The 19,685-nt window shown below is 38.5% G+C and overlaps 1 protein-coding gene across 4 annotated transcripts in view; it reads left to right on the top strand.

Moving 5' to 3' along the window:
• The window catches only part of sobpa (sine oculis binding protein homolog (Drosophila) a), a 60,502-nt gene that overhangs the window by 20,136 nt on the left and 20,681 nt on the right, over positions 1–19,685 (top strand). For 2 of the 4 annotated variants that reach the window (XM_022192971.2, XM_051947885.1), the window contains exons 2-5: positions 5,373–5,493; positions 7,372–7,581; positions 11,390–11,541; positions 13,525–13,548. In XM_022192971.2, the coding sequence (XP_022048663.1) occupies positions 5,373–5,493; positions 7,372–7,581; positions 11,390–11,541; positions 13,525–13,548 (507 nt within the window). The remainder of the gene's footprint in view (positions 1–5,372; positions 5,494–7,371; positions 7,582–11,389; positions 11,542–13,524; positions 13,549–19,685) is intronic. The other 2 variants (XM_022192972.2, XM_022192973.2) reach the window with 1 other exon arrangement.

Below are 19,685 nucleotides of genomic sequence, written 5' to 3'. Positions count from 1 at the left end.
ACTAAAACAAAGGAAACGTGTGGAGTTGTGGTTGTTTATCGGTCATTATGCTGTGATTTTTGCTGCCTTTCCTGCTCTAAGCTGCCGGTTCAGTGACCTGTGACTAATATTTCACCACACAGACCAAATAATTACAGCTGATTCATCCTCAGTCAGAGCTGAAGTCTGTTTCCAGAGAGAACATTTTCATCTATGTTTTCGAGTCCGATGATAGCTGAACCATTTACCATAGCTCATGGTTCAGCGAGCTGACGCTGCTGGGAATGTTCCAGCTGAGAGGTGCATGGTGATAATGGGCTGTGTGCATTAGCAGGGTTATGGCTGCGTGTTTACTACGGTGTTTGTTGACTGTGTTGTGAGAGGCTGTTATGGAAGAAATACTTTAGTGTTTCACCTGTTTCATAAATTCATGTCCTCATACCTGCCCTCATGTCTGCAGAACAGCGTGGAGCTGAGCTGGAGACTGTCAGGACTTTGCTGCTTCGCTCCGAGCAGCTTGAGTGGCGCTCTGTCACAAGACGTGGCGTGGATTGTTTACTGGACTGTGATGTTTCCTTTTAAGATTCCCTCCAGTGAGAATCATTTTTTTTCACCTTGTTAACATGTTGATGACGTGTTCTTTACATGCTGGAAGACACATCATGAGTGACGTAAGCAGTAAGCAGAGCGGGGGCAGCAATGGAATAGATGGCTCAGTGTATAATTGCAGGACTTTTTGTAACATCGTTGACATTTTTGCTGTTTTCAGGCCTTAAACCAACATGGCCGCCTCGAACCAAACACCATATGGTATTTTTACAGAAAGATTCTTCTAAATATTATATATACAACTGAGTGGCAAAAATAAAATTGAAGCTGAAAGTTATTTCTAAAGATATTGCAGTAAATCTGTTGACTACTTTATATTAAATAACTCAGAAAGCCTTGGAGTCTGACCAGTCTTTTCTTCAGGAGGAAATGACATCATATGGAGCAGGTCATGTGATCTGGAATAACACACTGCCTGGAGAAGTGTTTTTGTAATGGAGAACTTAGTGGAAAATGTTTTCTCTTACACAGATACAACTTATTTTCCATATAAAATTTGATATATTGCCACAAAAGTAATATTATCTCAACTTGATAGAAAGAACACAATCAAACTATTTCTGAATCAGCTCATGTTATTATTGTTTAGCTCATTAGAAGGTGGTTGTTAATAAATTCAGATGGTTATGTAGTTGACATTTTAGTGCTATTCAGTCATTTTTATTAATAATTAATTGTTTCTGTAATAAATAATTATGGAATTTGCAAAGACATGATCATAATGAACATAAAAAACTTTTTATTTTTACTTTTAATGAAAAATGTGTGCAAGATATATCCCATAGACTTCAAAAGTCCCTTAATTATATCTTGACACAGACTATTTTTGAGTCATTTTGGACAATTTTCTTGTCAATTTCAAAAAGTTTTATGCCAACTTGGATCATTTGTCTTTGGGATAATTTTCAAGTCGTTTAGGACAAATGTCGTGTCATTCTGGACTAATTTTCCATAATTTTGGATCTTTTTGAAGTCATTCTGAACAATTTTTGAGTCATTCTGGACAATTTCCGAGTAATTTTGTACAGGTTTTGAGTAATTTTGGATCATTTTCGTGTCTTTGGGATAATTTTCGAATAATTTAGGACAAATTTTATGTCATTCTGGACTAATTTTCCGTAGTTATGCATCATTTTTAAGTCATTCCGGACGGGTCAATATGTAATTGTGGGACTTTATGACATTTTAGTGATATCCAGTCATTTTTTATGATTAAATGATGTTTCTATAATGAATAATTATCTAATTTGTAAAGCCATGATCATAATGAACATAAAAACCTTGTTTACTTTTATTAAAAAGTAAATTTTTATTAAAAATGTATATAGATCTATCCCATGGATTTCAAAAGTCCCTCAGTTATAGAATGACTCAGGACCATCGAAGCCATTTTATGTCAGGAAAGCAGCTTTCCTTCCAATTATGTAACTTTGAAACACACAGATGAGTTTTTAAGGGATTATTCAGCATCTAGAGACGGACTATAACTGTGAACTGTGATGAACCAAATGACTCTGTGTTTTCACTATTGGCTCGTTCACATTCACTGTTTTTAGCCGCGTTGTGCAGCTACATTGATATCAACCACTTCAATATTAAAAAAAACCTCTCACAGGAATAGTTTAACATTTTATAAGTATGGTTCTTCTCTGTCTGGACAAGAACTGATGAGAACATTGATGTTCCATTTAGGTTTGTACAAATATGAAGCTAAAGCCAGCAGAAGATGAGCTCCTGTTGTCTTCATTTACGCCACCGAAACATGTTGTTACCTTGTCAGAAAAAAATCCCAAAATCCAGCAAAAAAAAACTCATCAAATTTATAAAAAATTGTAAAATCTTCTGGAAGAAAATTCCTGAAATTTCCCTTAAAATTATTATTATTATTTTTAAATCCCCAAATTTGGCAAGAAATAGCAAATAAAAAAATAAAAATTGTAAATATTTTATAAAAACGAATAAAAATCTTCCCCTAAAATCCTAAAATGATCTAAAATGATTCCATATAAAATTGTAATATTTTCTTTAAGAACATTTGGAAAATAAAATTTTTCCCCAATGTTCTTAAAGAAACACTTTTTTTTAACATTCCTTTTTTTCCACAAAAAAATGCTCGAAAATTTACCAAAAATGCTGAAAATGTGGAAATGTTCACTGTGAAAATCTGTATTTTTTCCACATTTTCAAACTTTAAAATGAGTCAATTTGACCCGCAGGACGACAGGAGGGTTCAGGCAATAACAGAATCCACCTACCAGCTTACTGATTACTAATAAAGCTCACTAATTGCTCCAGCAAGGCCGTTTTTTTAACTGTTCCAAAAAGAAAGAAGTAAGTTGCCCAGCACAGGATCCAGCCATGCAGTCATCCTGTAAACCTAAAACTGACTTTACGCTCCGACTGTGACAGTGATTAATCAGAAGAGATGCTGTTTTATTAGTGATCTTTAGAGGTGCTGCCAGGATCACTGTGTTGATATGGGGAGAGTTAGGCTCGCTGTTGTCCCTGTTTCCAGTCAGTGTGCATCTCTGGCAGCAGCCTTCTAGTGAAGTGAAGACATCTCAGCAGGAACGAGCAGCTTTTTCTGGAATCCTGAACATTTGATCATTAGATCGGTGGCCAACAAACTGTTTGGTACAAAACCCACAATAACAAAGTAAAACCTGAGGATTTTATGATCTGATTGGAGTAAAATATAATCTGGTGTTGCTATTCTCATCTACCTCTGAGCAGAAACTGAGAATGTGTCCTATAAACGCTTTTTACAGGTTCAAGCTGTGCAGATTCACAGAAATGTGTTTCAAATTTCAGTAGAGATCCCAAAGCTTCAAAAGATACTAAATATGCCAGGCTGACTTTTATGTAAATGTGTTTAAAATCAAAACACATTGAGAATATTTTAATTTAATGAACTTTTGCAGCTATAAAATACATGGAATGAGTACTTATTGCATTTAATGTGGGGTAGGATGATTTTTAAAAAGTTAAAGGCACATAAGAGGAAAAAAATAGAAGAAACTAACTGAGAATGAAGCTTGAACCATAAAGTAGATTCATCAAAATGAGGTATTAGAACAGGAGAGTCAAACTCATCTTAGTCCAGGTTCCACATTCAGCACAGTTTGATCTCAGTGGACCGGACCAGTAAAATCACAGCATAATAACCGATAAATAACAACAGATTTTTACTTTGTTTTAGTGCAAAAAGTACATTCTGAAAATGGTCACATTTAAGGAATTATCTTTTTACAAAACATCATGAACAAACTTAAATTTTTTAAGAAAAATAAATTCAGTTTCAGCAGCATTCAGCCTCAGTTTATCATTTCCACATTACAGCTTCCAGATCAGAGTGTCTCAAAAGGAACACAACATTTAGTCAAAGCTAAACTTGTCATGGTCTATAAATTATTTTAAATTTACAGCTTTACAAATTTACAATCGGCAGTTAATGTCTTCTCCAGAATTTTTACACTTTGAGGGCCGGATTGGACCCTCTGGGGGACCGCTTTTGGCCCACAGGCCGCATGTTTGACACCCCTGTATTAGAAGTACCGTTACAGTATGTTATAGTTGACAAAGGTATGGCTAATCTTCTGTGTGTTGCTGGTTTCCTAAAGCATGAATGAATCAGCGGTAGAGTCTGTGTTATTTCAATGAAGCAGAGAAAACATTTCCAACCAATCTGGAGGAAAGACTGAAAACCTCAGCATCAAAGCTCCATGCATGGACGCCTTATCTCTGCTGCTACTGTCTCTGCTGTGCTGCGCTTACTGCTCTACTGTAATTTGATCCATTTTCTGTGCGGGTTGGTGTGCTGTGATAGGGTTCCCGTTCTCTTTATTACACTCTGATAAGATCCTCCTCTTTTATTGTGCCGTGATCGGGCCCATTAGTTCAGCTGGATGCTCACCGCAGCGTTTGGACAGGAGTTCCCCCCAATTAGGTTGACCCGCACTTATCAAGAAGACCTGGAGGGAAAAAACTACGTTGTGGATTTGTCTGAGCACAGCTTTAAATTTTGAATGGGATCATGGTTTCTTTGCCTAATTAGTTGAAGAAATGTGTTGTTGTGGACAAATCTAAAGCGCTGGTCAAGGTCTCACGAGAGGCGCAACAAATGCAACAAAGTGCTGGATTGTTGCATTTGCTTTAACAACAAGTGACCTCAAAGCTAATTTATCTTCATTCTGCTCCACATTTTAACATATTACCTTGGGTAACATTAATATTTCATGGGATTTTGCTTCAAAAGTTACTCACATCTAACTAGCTACTGTTTGACTTTTGCTATGTTGCTGCCCGTTATTTTTCTAACTGTGCTGCAGCGCTCTGTGGATTAACCCTCCTGCTGTCTTCATTTATGGGCAACAAAAAATATTGTGTCCTTGTCTGAAAAAAATCCAAAAATTCAGAAAAAAAAATCCTCAAATTTCCAAAAGAAATTGCAAAACCTTCAGGAAGAAAATTCCAACAATTCCTGAAAAGTTTCCCTTAAAAGTTTTCTACAAAAATAAAATCCCCCGATTTGGCAAGAAAATGCCTGTAAATATTTTTTAAAAATTAGTAGAAATACTCCAAAGAAATCTTAAATGTAATTTTTACACTTTGAGGGCCGGATTGGACCCTCTGGAGGACCGGTTTTGGCCCACGGACCGCATGTTTGACACCCCTGGTCTACATTAAAGCAGATTACACTGGTTTTATTTCAGTTTTATTCCTGTTTTTATTCCTGTTTGTAGACCTTTTCTGTGAGCCTCATCGTCCTTTCGTTTGTGTTGCAGAGCTTTGCAGAGAACACCATGAATGAGCTGCTGGGCTGGTACGGCTACGACAAGGTGGAGCTGAGAGACTCTGACAACCTGGAGATCGGGGAGACGCCACAGCACATCTCTGTCCTCAAAGGTACAGAAAGCTAGTCATCTACAGCCCTGTTACCGTAAACTTTACGTTACGTGTGGCTGCCTGCTCTGCTTCATCATCGACCACGTGATCATGAGCTGCATTAAAAGACAATGTGCTAATATTAACGGCTCATGAAAGGAGCATAAAACATAATAAATGCATGTTGACAGGCTGCTGACATGCGACTGATACCTCTGATTCAGAACCAGTTTGAAGCAGCTTCTCAGTCTGAGTGCATGAGTTAAGTTCCATTTATTGTTTAAATCACATTGGCAGATGTCTGTTTGTGTTTTTGTTCTCATTTTCTCACTGGGTTGAAGAGGGTGGAGCTCAACAGGTAAAATTTGATAAAAAAATCTCATAAAGTTAACAACTGCCTACATACACAAGACATGGAGCACCATTTGAATTCATGTTGTGTTGCCTCTTTGACAAGTCTAAGCTCGGTCTGTATAGATCAGAGGTGTCAAAATCATCTTAGTCCAGGTTCCACATTCAGTCCAGTTTGATCTCTAGTGATCCGGACCATTAAAAATCACAGCAGAATAACCTATAAATAACAAAACCCAAAATGTTTCCTTTGTTTTAATGCAAAAAAAAGTACATTCTGAAAATGTTCACATTTAAGGAATTCCCTTTTTACAAAACATCATAAACAACCTGAAATTTGTTAAGAAAAATAAATTCATTTTCAGCAACATTCAGCCTCAGTTTATCATTTAGACATTGCAATTTCTAGTTCACAGCGTTGACAAAGAAACACAACATTTAGTCACCTGGAACTGAATGATGTAATATTCTACTTTGTGATCAAAATGACAAAAGTCAGACAAAAAAAAGAAAAACACTTCAAAATATGACAAAAATGAAACACAAAACAGTAAAAGTGATAAACAAATGACAAAAAAATGGATAAACAAAATGAAACAAAACAAAAAGAGACAAAAAATTAACCAAAACGCTCCAAAGTGACAAAAAAGACACAAAACGACAAAAACAAGACAAAAAATGATAAAAGTGAAAAACAAAATGCCACAAAAATTAGACAACACAAGTGAAACAAAAAAGCACAAAACGACAAAAACTATGCACAAAACAGCAAATAAAGCAAAATGCAAGATGACAAAAATAAGACATAAAATGCAAGAGAGATAAAAAACACAACAAAAATGAGAAACAAAATGACAAAAACATGAGACAAAAGACAAAGACAAGAGAAAGACATAAAACAACAAAAACAAGACAAAGAATTTGTTTTAAATTTACAATTTTACTGATTTCCAATCTGCAGTTAATGTCTTCTCTGTAAGTTTTTCACTTTGAGGGCCGGATTGGACCCTCTGGAGGACCGGTTTTGGCCCACGGGACGCATGTGTGACACCTCTGGTTTAGGCCAGTGAGTTTATTAGAGTTTTTCTCCAAAAACTGCTGCTTTCTGCATCCAGAACAGTTCAGACAACAGCCAGAATGCTGAGCTGATGCATTAAAGATGCATCTGAAGAACCAAAACAAAGAGCTGGAAGATGCTAAAGGAGACGAAGCTGTTCATTCTGTGTGGGATTGTTAAGACAAGCAAGTCTTTCACATATAGCTGTTTGGTTGTTTACTAATAAAAACTAGTAAAATTACTGCCTGGTTCAGCTTAAACCTTATTTAGATGTTATGGAAGATGCCTACATTTCAAAGTGTGTTTTAGGGGATTCAACGTAAACATCCCACCTCAAAAACAGATATGCATTTTCATTTGTGCTTCTTAAGTATTGAATGCATTTTTTTTAGAGATATTAGGACCTCACATTACCACGGTATTTTCAGTGTGTGCTGCTCATCATTTGGGCAGTAAACACTCTATTTTGCCTCATTTTTTTCCCCGTCTAGAAAACTCGTTGCCAAAAATCCCAGCTTCAACAGAGAACAGCGAAAGCTCTCCCGACCGAGCCAACAGCTCGCAGTCGCTGCCAGGATCCAGGAACGGAGTCACAGAGTCCTCCACCACGGCGTCCACCTCCACGCCCAGCACCAAGGAGCATGGCAACCTGCCCATCATCGTCCCCATGATCCCCCCACCGCTCATCAAGCCCCCTGCAGGTACATAGCACTCATGCCTTTTTGGAGAGATTAGTGCAGGAGATTAATTGAAAAGTAGTTTAGGCTTATACATATCCTTTTTTTTTGTCAAGAAAACACTTAAACATGATGACTGCCAGAAAAAAAACCAACCCAGTATCAAAATGTGCTCCATGCAGCCCGCCTCAGAGCTGCTGTGGACACTTACAGCTGCTTTAGGCTTTTATGTTACCAACAAGGTTACATTTTAAATTTCTCTAAAAGATCAAGGTCACTTTGAGCCCAGCGCTGATTGCTGATGAATTCACCCAAACACACACCACACACACACACACACTCATTTCTCCAGTCAGAAAGAAGAAACGTCTATTCCCTCCACAGCTGTTCTCCAAACACATTACTTTGCATTGAAGCTACAAACCTACTTGCATGAAAACTGAATGTCTATGCAGCGCTGAAAGTTTCGGTGTTTGCGACGGCCACAGAGCTCCTGTATGAGGCAGGGACAGGCCACTAATGAGCTAGCTACCTGCTGTACACCTTGTTTTCCTCCACCTGCCCAAGTGTCAATACTACCCCATCAGCTCTCTGAGGAAACGTCCGTGCTCCTCGGCCAGACAGAGGGCTTCATTATCCCTTGCGTCTGCTGTGGACAGGAGGCTGGTACGCCCCGGCGGAGGGAGCGAGCCGCCTTGGCATCGCCCAAGAGGAGTCCCCGCTGGCCCTGCCTAGGCGGGGAAACAGATGGTGTGGTCCCACTTAAAGCCCAGCGCCGACTAACCAACCGGCCGACACCTCCTTCAGCTCGTTTCCCCTCACCCCCACCTCCACACACAATGAATTATTCATGTGCCCCCACAAAAACCGACAAAGGACCTTTTGAGGTGCAGGTACGGCGAACGACGGTGGCATTTAGTACGGAGGCTGCATAATTACTGCCGTGTTATTTCCCCCCCTCATGCAGATGTGAGTGTTTGGAGATGAGCTTGATAGGAGGCGCCAGGATGTGGGAAGGCTAAAAACAACTCCACCTCAAGATGTCTCTTTGTATGAAAACATTGAGATATTGTGAAAGATGTTGTGATTTCATATCACATATTGGCCTTCCATCCTGTTTATTATGCTGTGGTGCATGCATTTTTTAAACCCAGATTCACCCACCCAGTCAGCTTAGAATTAAGCTATTTCTTGTTTTGCTCTTATCGCTGCAGTGGGCAGCAGCAGACACAAAAAAGGCAGAGAGACTATGGGAATGAGACAGTGCAGAGGGGAAGGAAAGACATAAAATATGCATGTTGGGTCCTCTGTGCTGTCTTTAGGGCCCTGGGGAGTTATTCCCTTAATTGTGAGTTAGTCTTTACTTAAAATCTGATGGCCCTGTAGATCCATTAAGCTCTGCGAGAGGTGAAAAGCCTGGCCAGCGTGCGATAAGGAGGTGAACGGAGGTGAAAGACTAATGGGCCTGCGTTTTTTCACCCTCACACCCGCGTACGGTCATAATGTGATAATTGGGAGATACTGGAGGGAATCTCGGAGGATCTCTCTCATTTCAACAGCGACGGCACTAAAAGCCCGCAGCTCATCATCAGCAGTCACAGTTTACCACAGAAGAGGCATTTCAGTGTCGCCGAGGGGCTGTTAAAATAATTTGTTGCCCACACTGACCGCACAGCAACACTGCAGCTGCATACAGCACATTTAAATGAAAGGTTAAACAACGGGCTGGATGACAGGAATGTAAGGGGGTCAGCTGCAGATGCACTCAGAAATTTGTCAAAGCTGAACACAAATCTTAGGAGACAGATGAGATTTGAGTGTTCTCTTTTTGTCTTATGAATTCACAGTTTCGAATGCTTTCTCGTGGACTTTGTAAGCTGAACTTGTTGCTGCCCTCCTACACAAGTCAAAGCTGCATTTTCTGAGACACACGCTTGTATATATCAACAGAAAAATATCCTTTCTGATAACTTGCTGCAGTCCACCTTTAATGCCAGAGCCCTGCAGCCAGAATGCCCATTAACATGCAAACATGCACTCACAGTAGCAAACACTACGGCAGCAACCACTGTTTGTGATTTTAGTCTGTTGTATTTTCTTCTTTAATACTTTTATTTTTTAGGGCTGTTAATCCATCATCATGATTAATCTGATTAAAAATTAAAGCATCTCCAGAATGACTCAAAATACCTGAAATTTCTCTGGCAATGCATTTCAAGCAGTTTGTCCAGTTATCGTCAAATGGATCCAGTGATTATTTTATTTATAGAACCTTAATTAAACTCATTCAGTCCCATTCTAGACAACAATACTATCAATGCTGTAGGTTGCTGTTGTGATTATGAATAAGAAAAGGAACTAAAAAAATATAAAATATAACCCAACCAAAATGATCTTAGTCAGTGAATCAAGCTTGAAGATGGAGATACACTATGCCAAGATAGAAATATACAAAAAAGCATTCTCTTACCAAAAACACCACCTGGAAAATATTAAATATGGAGAGTTTGATATTGCCTGTGCAAGAAGAAACAAACCAACTCGAAATGGAAAACACTGCGCAGTATACTATATATATATATATATATATATATATATATATATATATATATATATATATATTCTCTTCTTTCTAGAGTCTGTGTCTTGATTCAAAATGAATGCAATTAATGTAGATTAAAAATGAAAGAGATTTATTTGCGATTAATCTAAATAATCCACAACCCCATGATTAATCAGATTAAAAAAATTTTATCATTTGACAGCACTATTCATTTTAGAACATTTCAAACATCCCATTTCAAGTTTAATACTTTTATATTGAGAATTGTGTCTTTTTTTACACTAACACCAGTTAACAGCTTAACTGTCCACAATCAAAATACAATTAAATGTATTTTTAATGCCCTATACCTCTAATTTTAATATCTTTTTTAAATGAACTCCGTCATAAACCCTGACTAAAGTGAATGTTTTTTGTCACTGTGACTGTCCTTGTGGGCTGCCTGCTTCACTTGTTTATGTATTTCTTTTCTTTTTGTTCTTTCCCCTCATGTTTTTAATTTCCTTCTTTTTCTTCCCTCTCCCTGCCCTCAGAGTGCCCTCATCATGAATAATTTGGGAATATATAAAAAAATTTAAGCGCGACTTCCCATTAAGTTCAGTGTTTGTGTGGAGATCAGAGATGTGTAACTGGGAACAGCTAGCGCTCTTCTTAAAATTCTCTCAATAAATGCACTGTCTTGATAAACAAACTGCACCTAACTGACAATTTTGTCGGCATAAATTGCGAGGATAATTTCTCGAGGAAACCGCACCTTCTGTCAGTGGCTCCTGTGTCGTCTCCAGCATCGTCAGCGGACATACTTACGTCCACTTCAGGCTCTCTAATACCCACAGAGAACCGCCACAAACAGGTTTTTTCCCATGTCCCAGGCTCATCCGGTTCGGCTACGTTTACCCATGGCAGGGCTTCATTATAAATCCTACGGCGGTTTTGTGGCTTGAATCTTGAAAAGATTTAACCGGGCCAGCAGCTGGGCTTAATCAGTGGAATTAATGCTTTTAGTCTGTGTATATAATACATCTGCATGCTTATGCTCTGCTATGGCTTTTTAAATTTCTACTAAGCCTATAGCATGATTTTTTAATCAGAAAGTTTAAGGTATGTACCACAAGGTCAACTTTGGCCGAAGCAGAAATAAAAATAAATCTTTAAAATAACTAAAACAGACTACAGATTTTGAGTGATGGTTCTCTTGGAGCTGACTGTGCAGGATAAAAGCCTGCGGCGTGAAGCACTCCATCCTCACCATTGTTGTTTTCTCTCTAGATGACGATGCATCCAATGTGCAGATTATGTGCGCCTGGTGCCAGAAGGTCGGCGTCAAACGCTATTCTCTGAGCATGGGGAGCGAGCTGAAGAGCTTCTGCAGTGAGAAGTGCTTCGCTGCCTGCCGCAGAGCCTATTTTAAGAGAAACAAGGTAAAAACCCTCCCTTATCATCAGCTGGACACTTTGAAATTAGATATTTTAGAGACTGCAAGCAGATTGTGCCCCAAATCTACCTGCAACTACATGTCATCATCATCATCACATAGGAAAATATAAAATTCACACTTCCAAACATTCACAAAACAAGCTTGAAACAAATGTATATTTAGTAATACACTTGTTATCAACAAGTGAACGATGGCTGGGAATAGCATGAATTGCTTACATCAGTTGAAAAGCTTCTAACATTTAAAGAAATTGTTTACCAGTTTGGGAAATACACAACCATACTTCAGTAGACAGCTTGAGCCAAAGGACAGCTAGCCTGGTTCAGTCCATGATGCAATATCATGAAAGTGCACATAAATAGCATGAAACGTCAGACAGATTTTGCATGTCATGTCTACACATTTTAAGCTTTTCGCTTTTTATTTAGTTGCTTCAAATGAACACGTGAAATACTTAAGTTTAGGCTAAAGTTTACACAGAGGAAGTCATTTGCTTCTTCATGGTCTGCAATGCTGTGCCAGATGCAAAAAATGCATTCTGATAGCACATGAATTGACTTAGCGTGTTTTTGCGCATCTTTTTACAACACCAGGCTGATCTCTAAGGTTCAGAAATCTCTAATTCACTTTCACAATGTAGACAGCAGTATAAAATGGTGCTAGTTAAATAAGCGTGTTTCCCAAACTGTTAAATGGTTTCTTTAAGTAGATCTGCATAGCATCGAGTTCAGTTAGCTATTACAACTTTGATAAAGTGCTGGCTGATGTTTAGGAAACTCACACAGTCTGGTTCAGTTGTACCGACGGTTAGTAAGTGAAATACTTGTTCTGAAAATGTGGTATATCAATTGTTTGCGATGGAAAATTCTTTGCTATGAGGGGAAATATCCCTGCCAGAACATTTTGAGTGCACTGATGCTAAGCTAAACACTTCAGAGCTTAAGTGTTTTCAACAAATATATAGTATTTTAGCACGTCTGGAAAACTAAAACATTTAGCAAACCAACCAACTCTAATGTTACCACTAGCCAATAGCTACCTTTCACAAATACCTTAGCTAATAAGAATTTTTACTAGTATGCAAACCATAGTATAAGGCTAACTAAACAGATAGTTAGCTAATCTTATACCATAGCATTGTGTCTAAAGTATAAGGTTAGATACACAGATAGTTAGCTAATATTTACTATTGTTTGCATACTGGTAAACAATAGTATATGACTAGCTAAGCTGATAGTTCGCTAGCCTTATACTATAGCATTGTGGCTAAGGTTTAAGGCTAGTTAAACAGCAATTTGGCTAAAGTATAAGGCTAGCTAAACAGATAGTTAGGCTGTCTTATACTATAGTTTTTTGGCTAATGTTAATGCTATTTACATGAAAAACTGGTCATTTTATTTTGCACTGTTTTTTGTATTATAAAAGTGCACAAATTAAATATGTATGGTTAATTCTGTTGAGATATGAACAACATTCAGAGTTCACGGCTGTAGCCCGTCTGTTTTATTTTCAGGAGCAGAGTTTGCAATATGCCCGCCATTAAGATACAGCATCATCTGGCAAGCATTTTAGAAACATGCACCATTTCCTGTTTCTGACAGGGCTAAATGAAGTTTTCATGACTTTTTAATAGTCTTTATACTGTGAGAAGGGACTTTATTCGTTGTAGCTTCAGGAAATATCACCCCAAATTCTGACTCATAACATCAAAAGGTCATTTTAACTAATAACTCTATCATTACTGCTCAGGTTTGGCTTGAATACAAAATGGATAATAGCTGCATAATACTTTCATCCAGAAGCCATTAGGAAATCATGAATTTTACCTCAAAAACACATTAAGGCGAGCAACTTTGAGATGCTCACTGTGGTGCATAAGACAGCAAAAATATCAAAGTGGTTATTGTGTTCTCATTTCCCCCCAGTGACTGTAGTTAAACAATCTCCTTTCTGTCTTGTACCAAAGCTGGGATATGTAAGGAATTACGCCGTGAGTATGACGTGTTTTACTCTCCTGCTTGTCTGTCCTGAAGTCAGTTATTCATCCTAACATAATCACTTTTCAAGCACTGCACTGAAGCAGGAACCAGAGAGGCGTGCACTTAGATTATGTCTGTTCATTCCAGTTAGTGATATCCAGTCCCTTTTTTTTCTGACACTTTTGTCCCCCAAAGCATGAGAATCAAGCTGAACCTCTATTGTACTGTTGCTCATAGTATGTTTTTCATTTTCTACCTTAACATTTTAGCTCATTTACTTTTCTAGCAAGTCTGTAGCTTCCATTGTTCTAAATGTTGAAGGGATGACAAACGATCTGGCTGGTCGTGGTGATGTCAAGGAAACCTCAGAGGAGAACATGTGACAGAGCTGCAGAGCTTCATATGTATCAGATCAAAAATGTGGCTTTTGAACTGGTTTTAGTTTGATCTCTAAACTCCACAGGAGGTCAGAAAAAAGCAGATACAGGTCTGTGTCATTTGACAAGCAGCAGAGTTGTTAAGGCAGCTGAATATCAATCAGAGATCAGCTAGGAAAGCTGTAAACATGGCATCAAACAAGACACTAATGTGAAGAAATCCCTCTGCTTACATTTATAGGCCTTGTCTAAACAAATTAAACAGAAAGTAAAAGCGGTGAATGTACATAAAGGCAGTAAAGGTAAAACATATATTCTGTGATTGTAGGAATAGTGTGCTTGACATTGTGTAAAGTATATTTTTAATTTGGCACTGCATTTAATTTTGATCTCATGAATTGATTTTTTTTTTTATCGTGGCGCAGCGATACATTGTAAACTTCTTGTTCCACTTCTTCCCCTGGTCTCTCCATTCACCTGCCCCAGAGTCTTGACAGAAATGTCAAAGCGTCTCATCTCAGTGTGGCGACAGCTTCTCCTGCAAGTAACAGCTGCAGAAAAGTTCCAACTTTTATATTCAAAGTGACACGGGAGGGAAAAATTAGTCTTCATGAAAATCTTTTGTATTCTGAGTTCTGACATGGTAACAGTCAACCTGTTGTTTTTATTACAACAACAGCACTTCCAAAATACCCCAATAGTGCACATTTCCGCTGATTAATTACAGAACGACTCATTAATGCAATCAGTCTGTCGCTTTGTCAAAACTACTTCAAGAGCTAAATTGCTTGATGCAGTAATATTTAATTAAGGATTCCTCTTCATGATCCACCCAACAATGCATGCTTGCTGGTACTGATTAGCCTCCTGTTGAAGATAAAGACTTTTTTTGGCCTTTACTATATAGAACAGTGGAGAGCAAGACAGGAAATGTGAGTAGAAGAGTGAAGGATAAGATAAGATAAGATAAGATAATCCTTAATTTCTCCCAACGCCAGGGGAAATTCACATTGTTACAGCAAGCTTATTTAACAATAAACATAGTAAAGTCATAAAATAATAATAAAATAGTAATAATATTAACAATATGTACAGATATGATAAATGAATTAGAAGAACAATATACTGGCATTTTGTGATGCCTTGCTCAGGAAACCAACCAACTGTTGTGTTATTACTATTAGTCTTCTTTCTATAGCACCTTTCCAACTGGAGGTACAAGGCCTTCAAGTGTGTTCAGATGAATTATTAACGCAGCCGATTTGACAGCACATCTTAAAAACCAGTTCTGGGGGACTACAACCAACACGTTATCTCAGTAGCAACTTCTAGCTACTTACAATGCAAACTTCAGCTTTTATATCTTTAGTCCAAGGTGTCAAACTCATCTTAGTTCAGATTCCACATGCAGCCCAATTTGGTCTCCAGTACACCAGACCAGTAAAATCACAGCGTAATAAGTTATAAATAACCACAACTCCACATTTTTACTTTCTTTTAGTGCAAAAAAGTGCATTCTGAAAATATTCACATTTAAGGATATTGAAATTTGTTAAGAAAACCAATTCCATTTCAACAACATTCAGCCTCAGTTTATCATTTACACATTACAACTTACAGATTACAGAGTGTCTGCAAAGGAATAAAACATTTAGTCACAGCTATCTGGAACTAAACATTACAGTATTTTACAAAACACAATAAAGGCAAGACAAAATATTACAAAAATGAGACGCATAATGACAAAAGCAAGAAAGAAAATGACAAGAAAGGAGACAACACGAAATTTTTAAAAAAGAGACAATAAATTAGACAAAAAAATGACAAAAGCAAGAAACAAAACAATGAATAAACCAAAACACAAAATGACAAAAACATGAGACAAACGATAAAGGTCGGACAAAAAAAGACAAAAATTCTACCAAATCAAGACAAAATGTTACAAAAATGAGACACAAAATGACAAAAGAGCAATCAAGTAATTTACTTTATGATCACAACAACTTGTCAGTTATTTTAAATTTACAGTTTTACAAATTTACAGTTAATGTCTTCTCTGTAATTTATACACTTCACAAAATCAGGCTGGATTGGACCTTCTGGTGGGCCGGTTTTGGCCCGTGGGCCGCATGTTTAACACCCCTGCTTTACTCACTAGCATGACTTTATTAGCTGTCCTGGTACTGTAATGTCACGGTGAAGATACACAAAAATAGAATTTAAAACAACACAACTAAAGCTGTCTTCTACTCTGTTCAGTAAATATAGTCACCAGAATCAGACAGTCTTCTAAAATCCATCATTAAATCCAGCAGATGCTACTGATCTTCTCTCTGATGGTTTTTATTGGCCTTTCCAATGACACTAGTGTCTAAACGCTGATATTGGCAGAATTTATGGATATTTTCAAATGCAGTGTGTGGCAGTTTTAGGGTTTGGGGCTGCGTAAACTCTACTGGATCTATCCTACAGTCAACAACGTCATCAGCAGCTGAGAACACATCACAGTTTACATAAATACCAGGATTTACATCCATACTGTCCTGTTATTAGCCAGTCAGACGTGTTGGATGTTTCTCTCATCCATCAGCAGAATGCACATGTTGAAACACCACAAACACAGGAAAGGCCTGGCTCTGCCACAGCGGCTCAGATTCTATATTTTGTCTGGCGCTCGTACGTTCATGCAGGGCATTTGTGTAAACGATACCCACATGTTTCTTTTCTCATGCACCCACAAGGTTGGCCACAACAACACAGCCTTCAGGCTCTTTTTTCCAGCTGAAAAAAAAATTGTCATGGCTGGGAAAAAAAAGGTGTCTGTGTGTGCTGTGGATAGAGGAGAGGGGATGTCGGGGGTGGGCCACGGCTCTGGCATTATGTTTCATGAAATATCTTCAGCTGCCTCATCCATGTAACCCAATCCCCTCCTAGGGTGACTATAGCTGCTACTTTCTCACATCTCTGCATAGCTTCACATTATGTAGCGCTTGTTTGTGTGCAGCCAAAGATGATTGATAGTTTAACTCGGGCTAATTACTTATGTGCCTGTTTACTGTGTGCCTTAAGCTGCTGGGTTCGTTTGCATGGAAGGAGCTGCTTCCTCGCTGCTCCAAATACTCAATTATTCTGTCTGTCACCTCACTCTGCCTGTTCACTTTCATTCTCTTTTTGACTGTCCACTATTGATTCGGAGACGCAGCTTGGCTCTTTCTTCTGCTTTTGTAATGCACTGCAGCTCAGCACCCCTGCGTGCACATTGTGCTGGTTTGCATGGTGCACGCTGCAAAAGCCAATTTGAGTGGAAAGATACCAACAGAAGGGAAAGTTCACCGAGAATTTTCAGCTCCCATCTCGGACAGTTTGGAGGATTAAAGACGTCGATTTAAATTTAGGGAGGAGTTTGGCTTTCAAGCTGGAGGTAAAAGCTGCTCAACTGTCACGCTTTTACACGCAGCCGTGTGGTTTCCCCCTTTATCTAACACCCACGCATATACTGATAAACATGCTTGCTCATTGGACACAGTGCCAAGATTAAGTTAGGCAATTAGCGGTGATGAATTACCCTCCGTGAGTGTGAAGCATGGCAAAGGAAAGGTGCAGGTTAGAGTAGGCTCCGCTTCCTCGTGGAGTCAGTCAGCTCTACGTTCCGCACATTAAACATCTCATCCACATATCATTTAGGGCTGGATTTTAAATGCTGCATGCAGGAGACTGGAACAAATGCATCCACTGTGATGAAATATCGCTAGTTTCAGTTGCAATGGCTCCAACAATCTGCTTTTCTCGGCAGCTCGGTTTGAGTTGTGGAGTTTTTGGGAACCACTGATCGGTTTAGACCAGAGGTGTCAAACATGCGACCCGCGGACCAAAAGTGGCCCAGCAGGGGGTCTAAACCGGCCTGTAGGATGACTTTCTAACGTGTATAGAATACAGAGACAACATTAACTGCAAATTTGTGAATCTAGAAATGTAAAATAATTTCTAGACCATGACAAGTTGTTTTGATCATACAGTAAAATACTAGATTTTTTAATTGTTCTTTCATCATTTTGTGTCTCATTTTTGTAATATTTTGTCTTTTTTTGTCGTTTGTATCGTTTTTATGTTATGTTTCACGTTTTTGTCATTTTGTGTTTCCTTTTTGTCTCGCTTGTGTTTTTTTGTCTTATTTTTGTCAATCTGTGTTTTGCCTTATTCATTGCTGTGTGTATTGTTTTTGTCGTTTTGTGTTTTTTAAGTCTTTTTGTCATTTTGTAGGGTTTTTTGTCTCGCTTGTCACATTTCTCCATTTTTTGTCAATTTTTTTGTCTCTTTTTTGTTTTGTTTTGTGTCGTTTGTCTTATATTTTTGCCATTTTCTTTCTAGTTTTTGTCATTTTATGTCTCATTTTTCTAATATTTTGTTTTATTTTTGTTGTTTTTTGTCTTTTTTTGTCCGACTTTTGTTGTTTTGGTCATAAAATAAGAAAAACTATGTCGTTTAGTTCCAGATAGCTGTGACTAAACGATGTCTTCCTTTGTAGACACTCTGCGATCTGGAAGTTCTAATGTGGAAATGATAAACTGAGGCTGAATGTTGTTGAAATTGAATTTATTTTTCCTAACAAACTTCAGGTTGTTCATCATTTTTTGTAAAAAGATATTTCATTAAATGTGAACATTTGTACTTTTTTAATACTAAAATAAAGGAAATATTTTGAGTTGTGAACATTTGTAGGTCATTGTTGTATGATTTTACTGGTCCGGATCACTTGAGATCAAATTGGGCTGAATGAGGCCCCTGGACTGGAATAAGTTTGACACCCCTGGTATAGACTGTTATGTTGTATTTATGAGACGGCTGCAAGGCTGGAATTATGTCATGTGAAGGCTCATTATTAATATCTGTGCATGAAAAATTGCAATAAAGGATCACATGCATTCTTATTGTATACATATAGTTTAATTATGTTCTTAAGTTGCGTGCATATGGGCCACGACATTCTAAAAAGCCTAACGCGGGTAGCGAGAAGACTACAGTTTGTGCTCTGCAGGTCGTTTCTGCCGCAGCACAAGGCTTTTTGTTCACACCGTGAAATTCCCCCCCGGAGACCCCAGAACTCCATCAGTGTCTTTCCCCGGGAGCTCCCTCCAGGCGCGAGGGGGCAGAGTGCCGCTTCATGTCAGCCCAGAAATGTCACATCACCTCCAATACACACCCGTCTGCTCCCTCACACAGCGCCGCCGCTGCCTCCCCGGTCCTCAGCACTGTTTACTTTGCATCTCCATCGTCTGCCAAGGAGAGCTCGCACGCAATAAGAGAGACAGGGATGTCTGAGCATGCATGTGTGTGCACGGATGCTTCTCCTGGTGGAAATTTTGTGTGCGTGGTGAAGTGTGTAAAGTGTGTGCTTATTGCAGCTCAGGCTCACTGGTGGTTAGGAAGCCTTAAGGCCTGCCTGACACAGCTTCAGGGCACAGAGAGGAAGGTGATTATCTCGTAGCTGCCAGCCATTCAGCTCAAATAAAGACAAAAGTAACTCCGACTAACTAGGCGTCGAAACTGTATAAATGAAGCACATGAACTCGCATGCCTTTGTCTTGTTTCTTCAACTTTTATTGCAGGTGTTCTAAACTCCACTCACACAAAGATGCAGTAAAAATGCGCTTCATTTCTTTATTTGCAGGCACATTTCACATTACACATTTTAGGTGTATTGTTATGATGGTGCTAAGCAAGAAAATGCTCTTAGCAACCTTGTAAAGCTCCAAGAGCAACTCGGCAATCCA

Source organism: Acanthochromis polyacanthus, chromosome 1, assembly GCF_021347895.1.
Source record: "Acanthochromis polyacanthus isolate Apoly-LR-REF ecotype Palm Island chromosome 1, KAUST_Apoly_ChrSc, whole genome shotgun sequence".
Classification (NCBI taxonomy): Eukaryota; Metazoa; Chordata; class Actinopteri; family Pomacentridae; genus Acanthochromis; species Acanthochromis polyacanthus.
The sequence above is the reverse complement of the archived record's forward strand: the minus strand, read 5'-3'. Positions and strand labels throughout refer to the sequence as shown.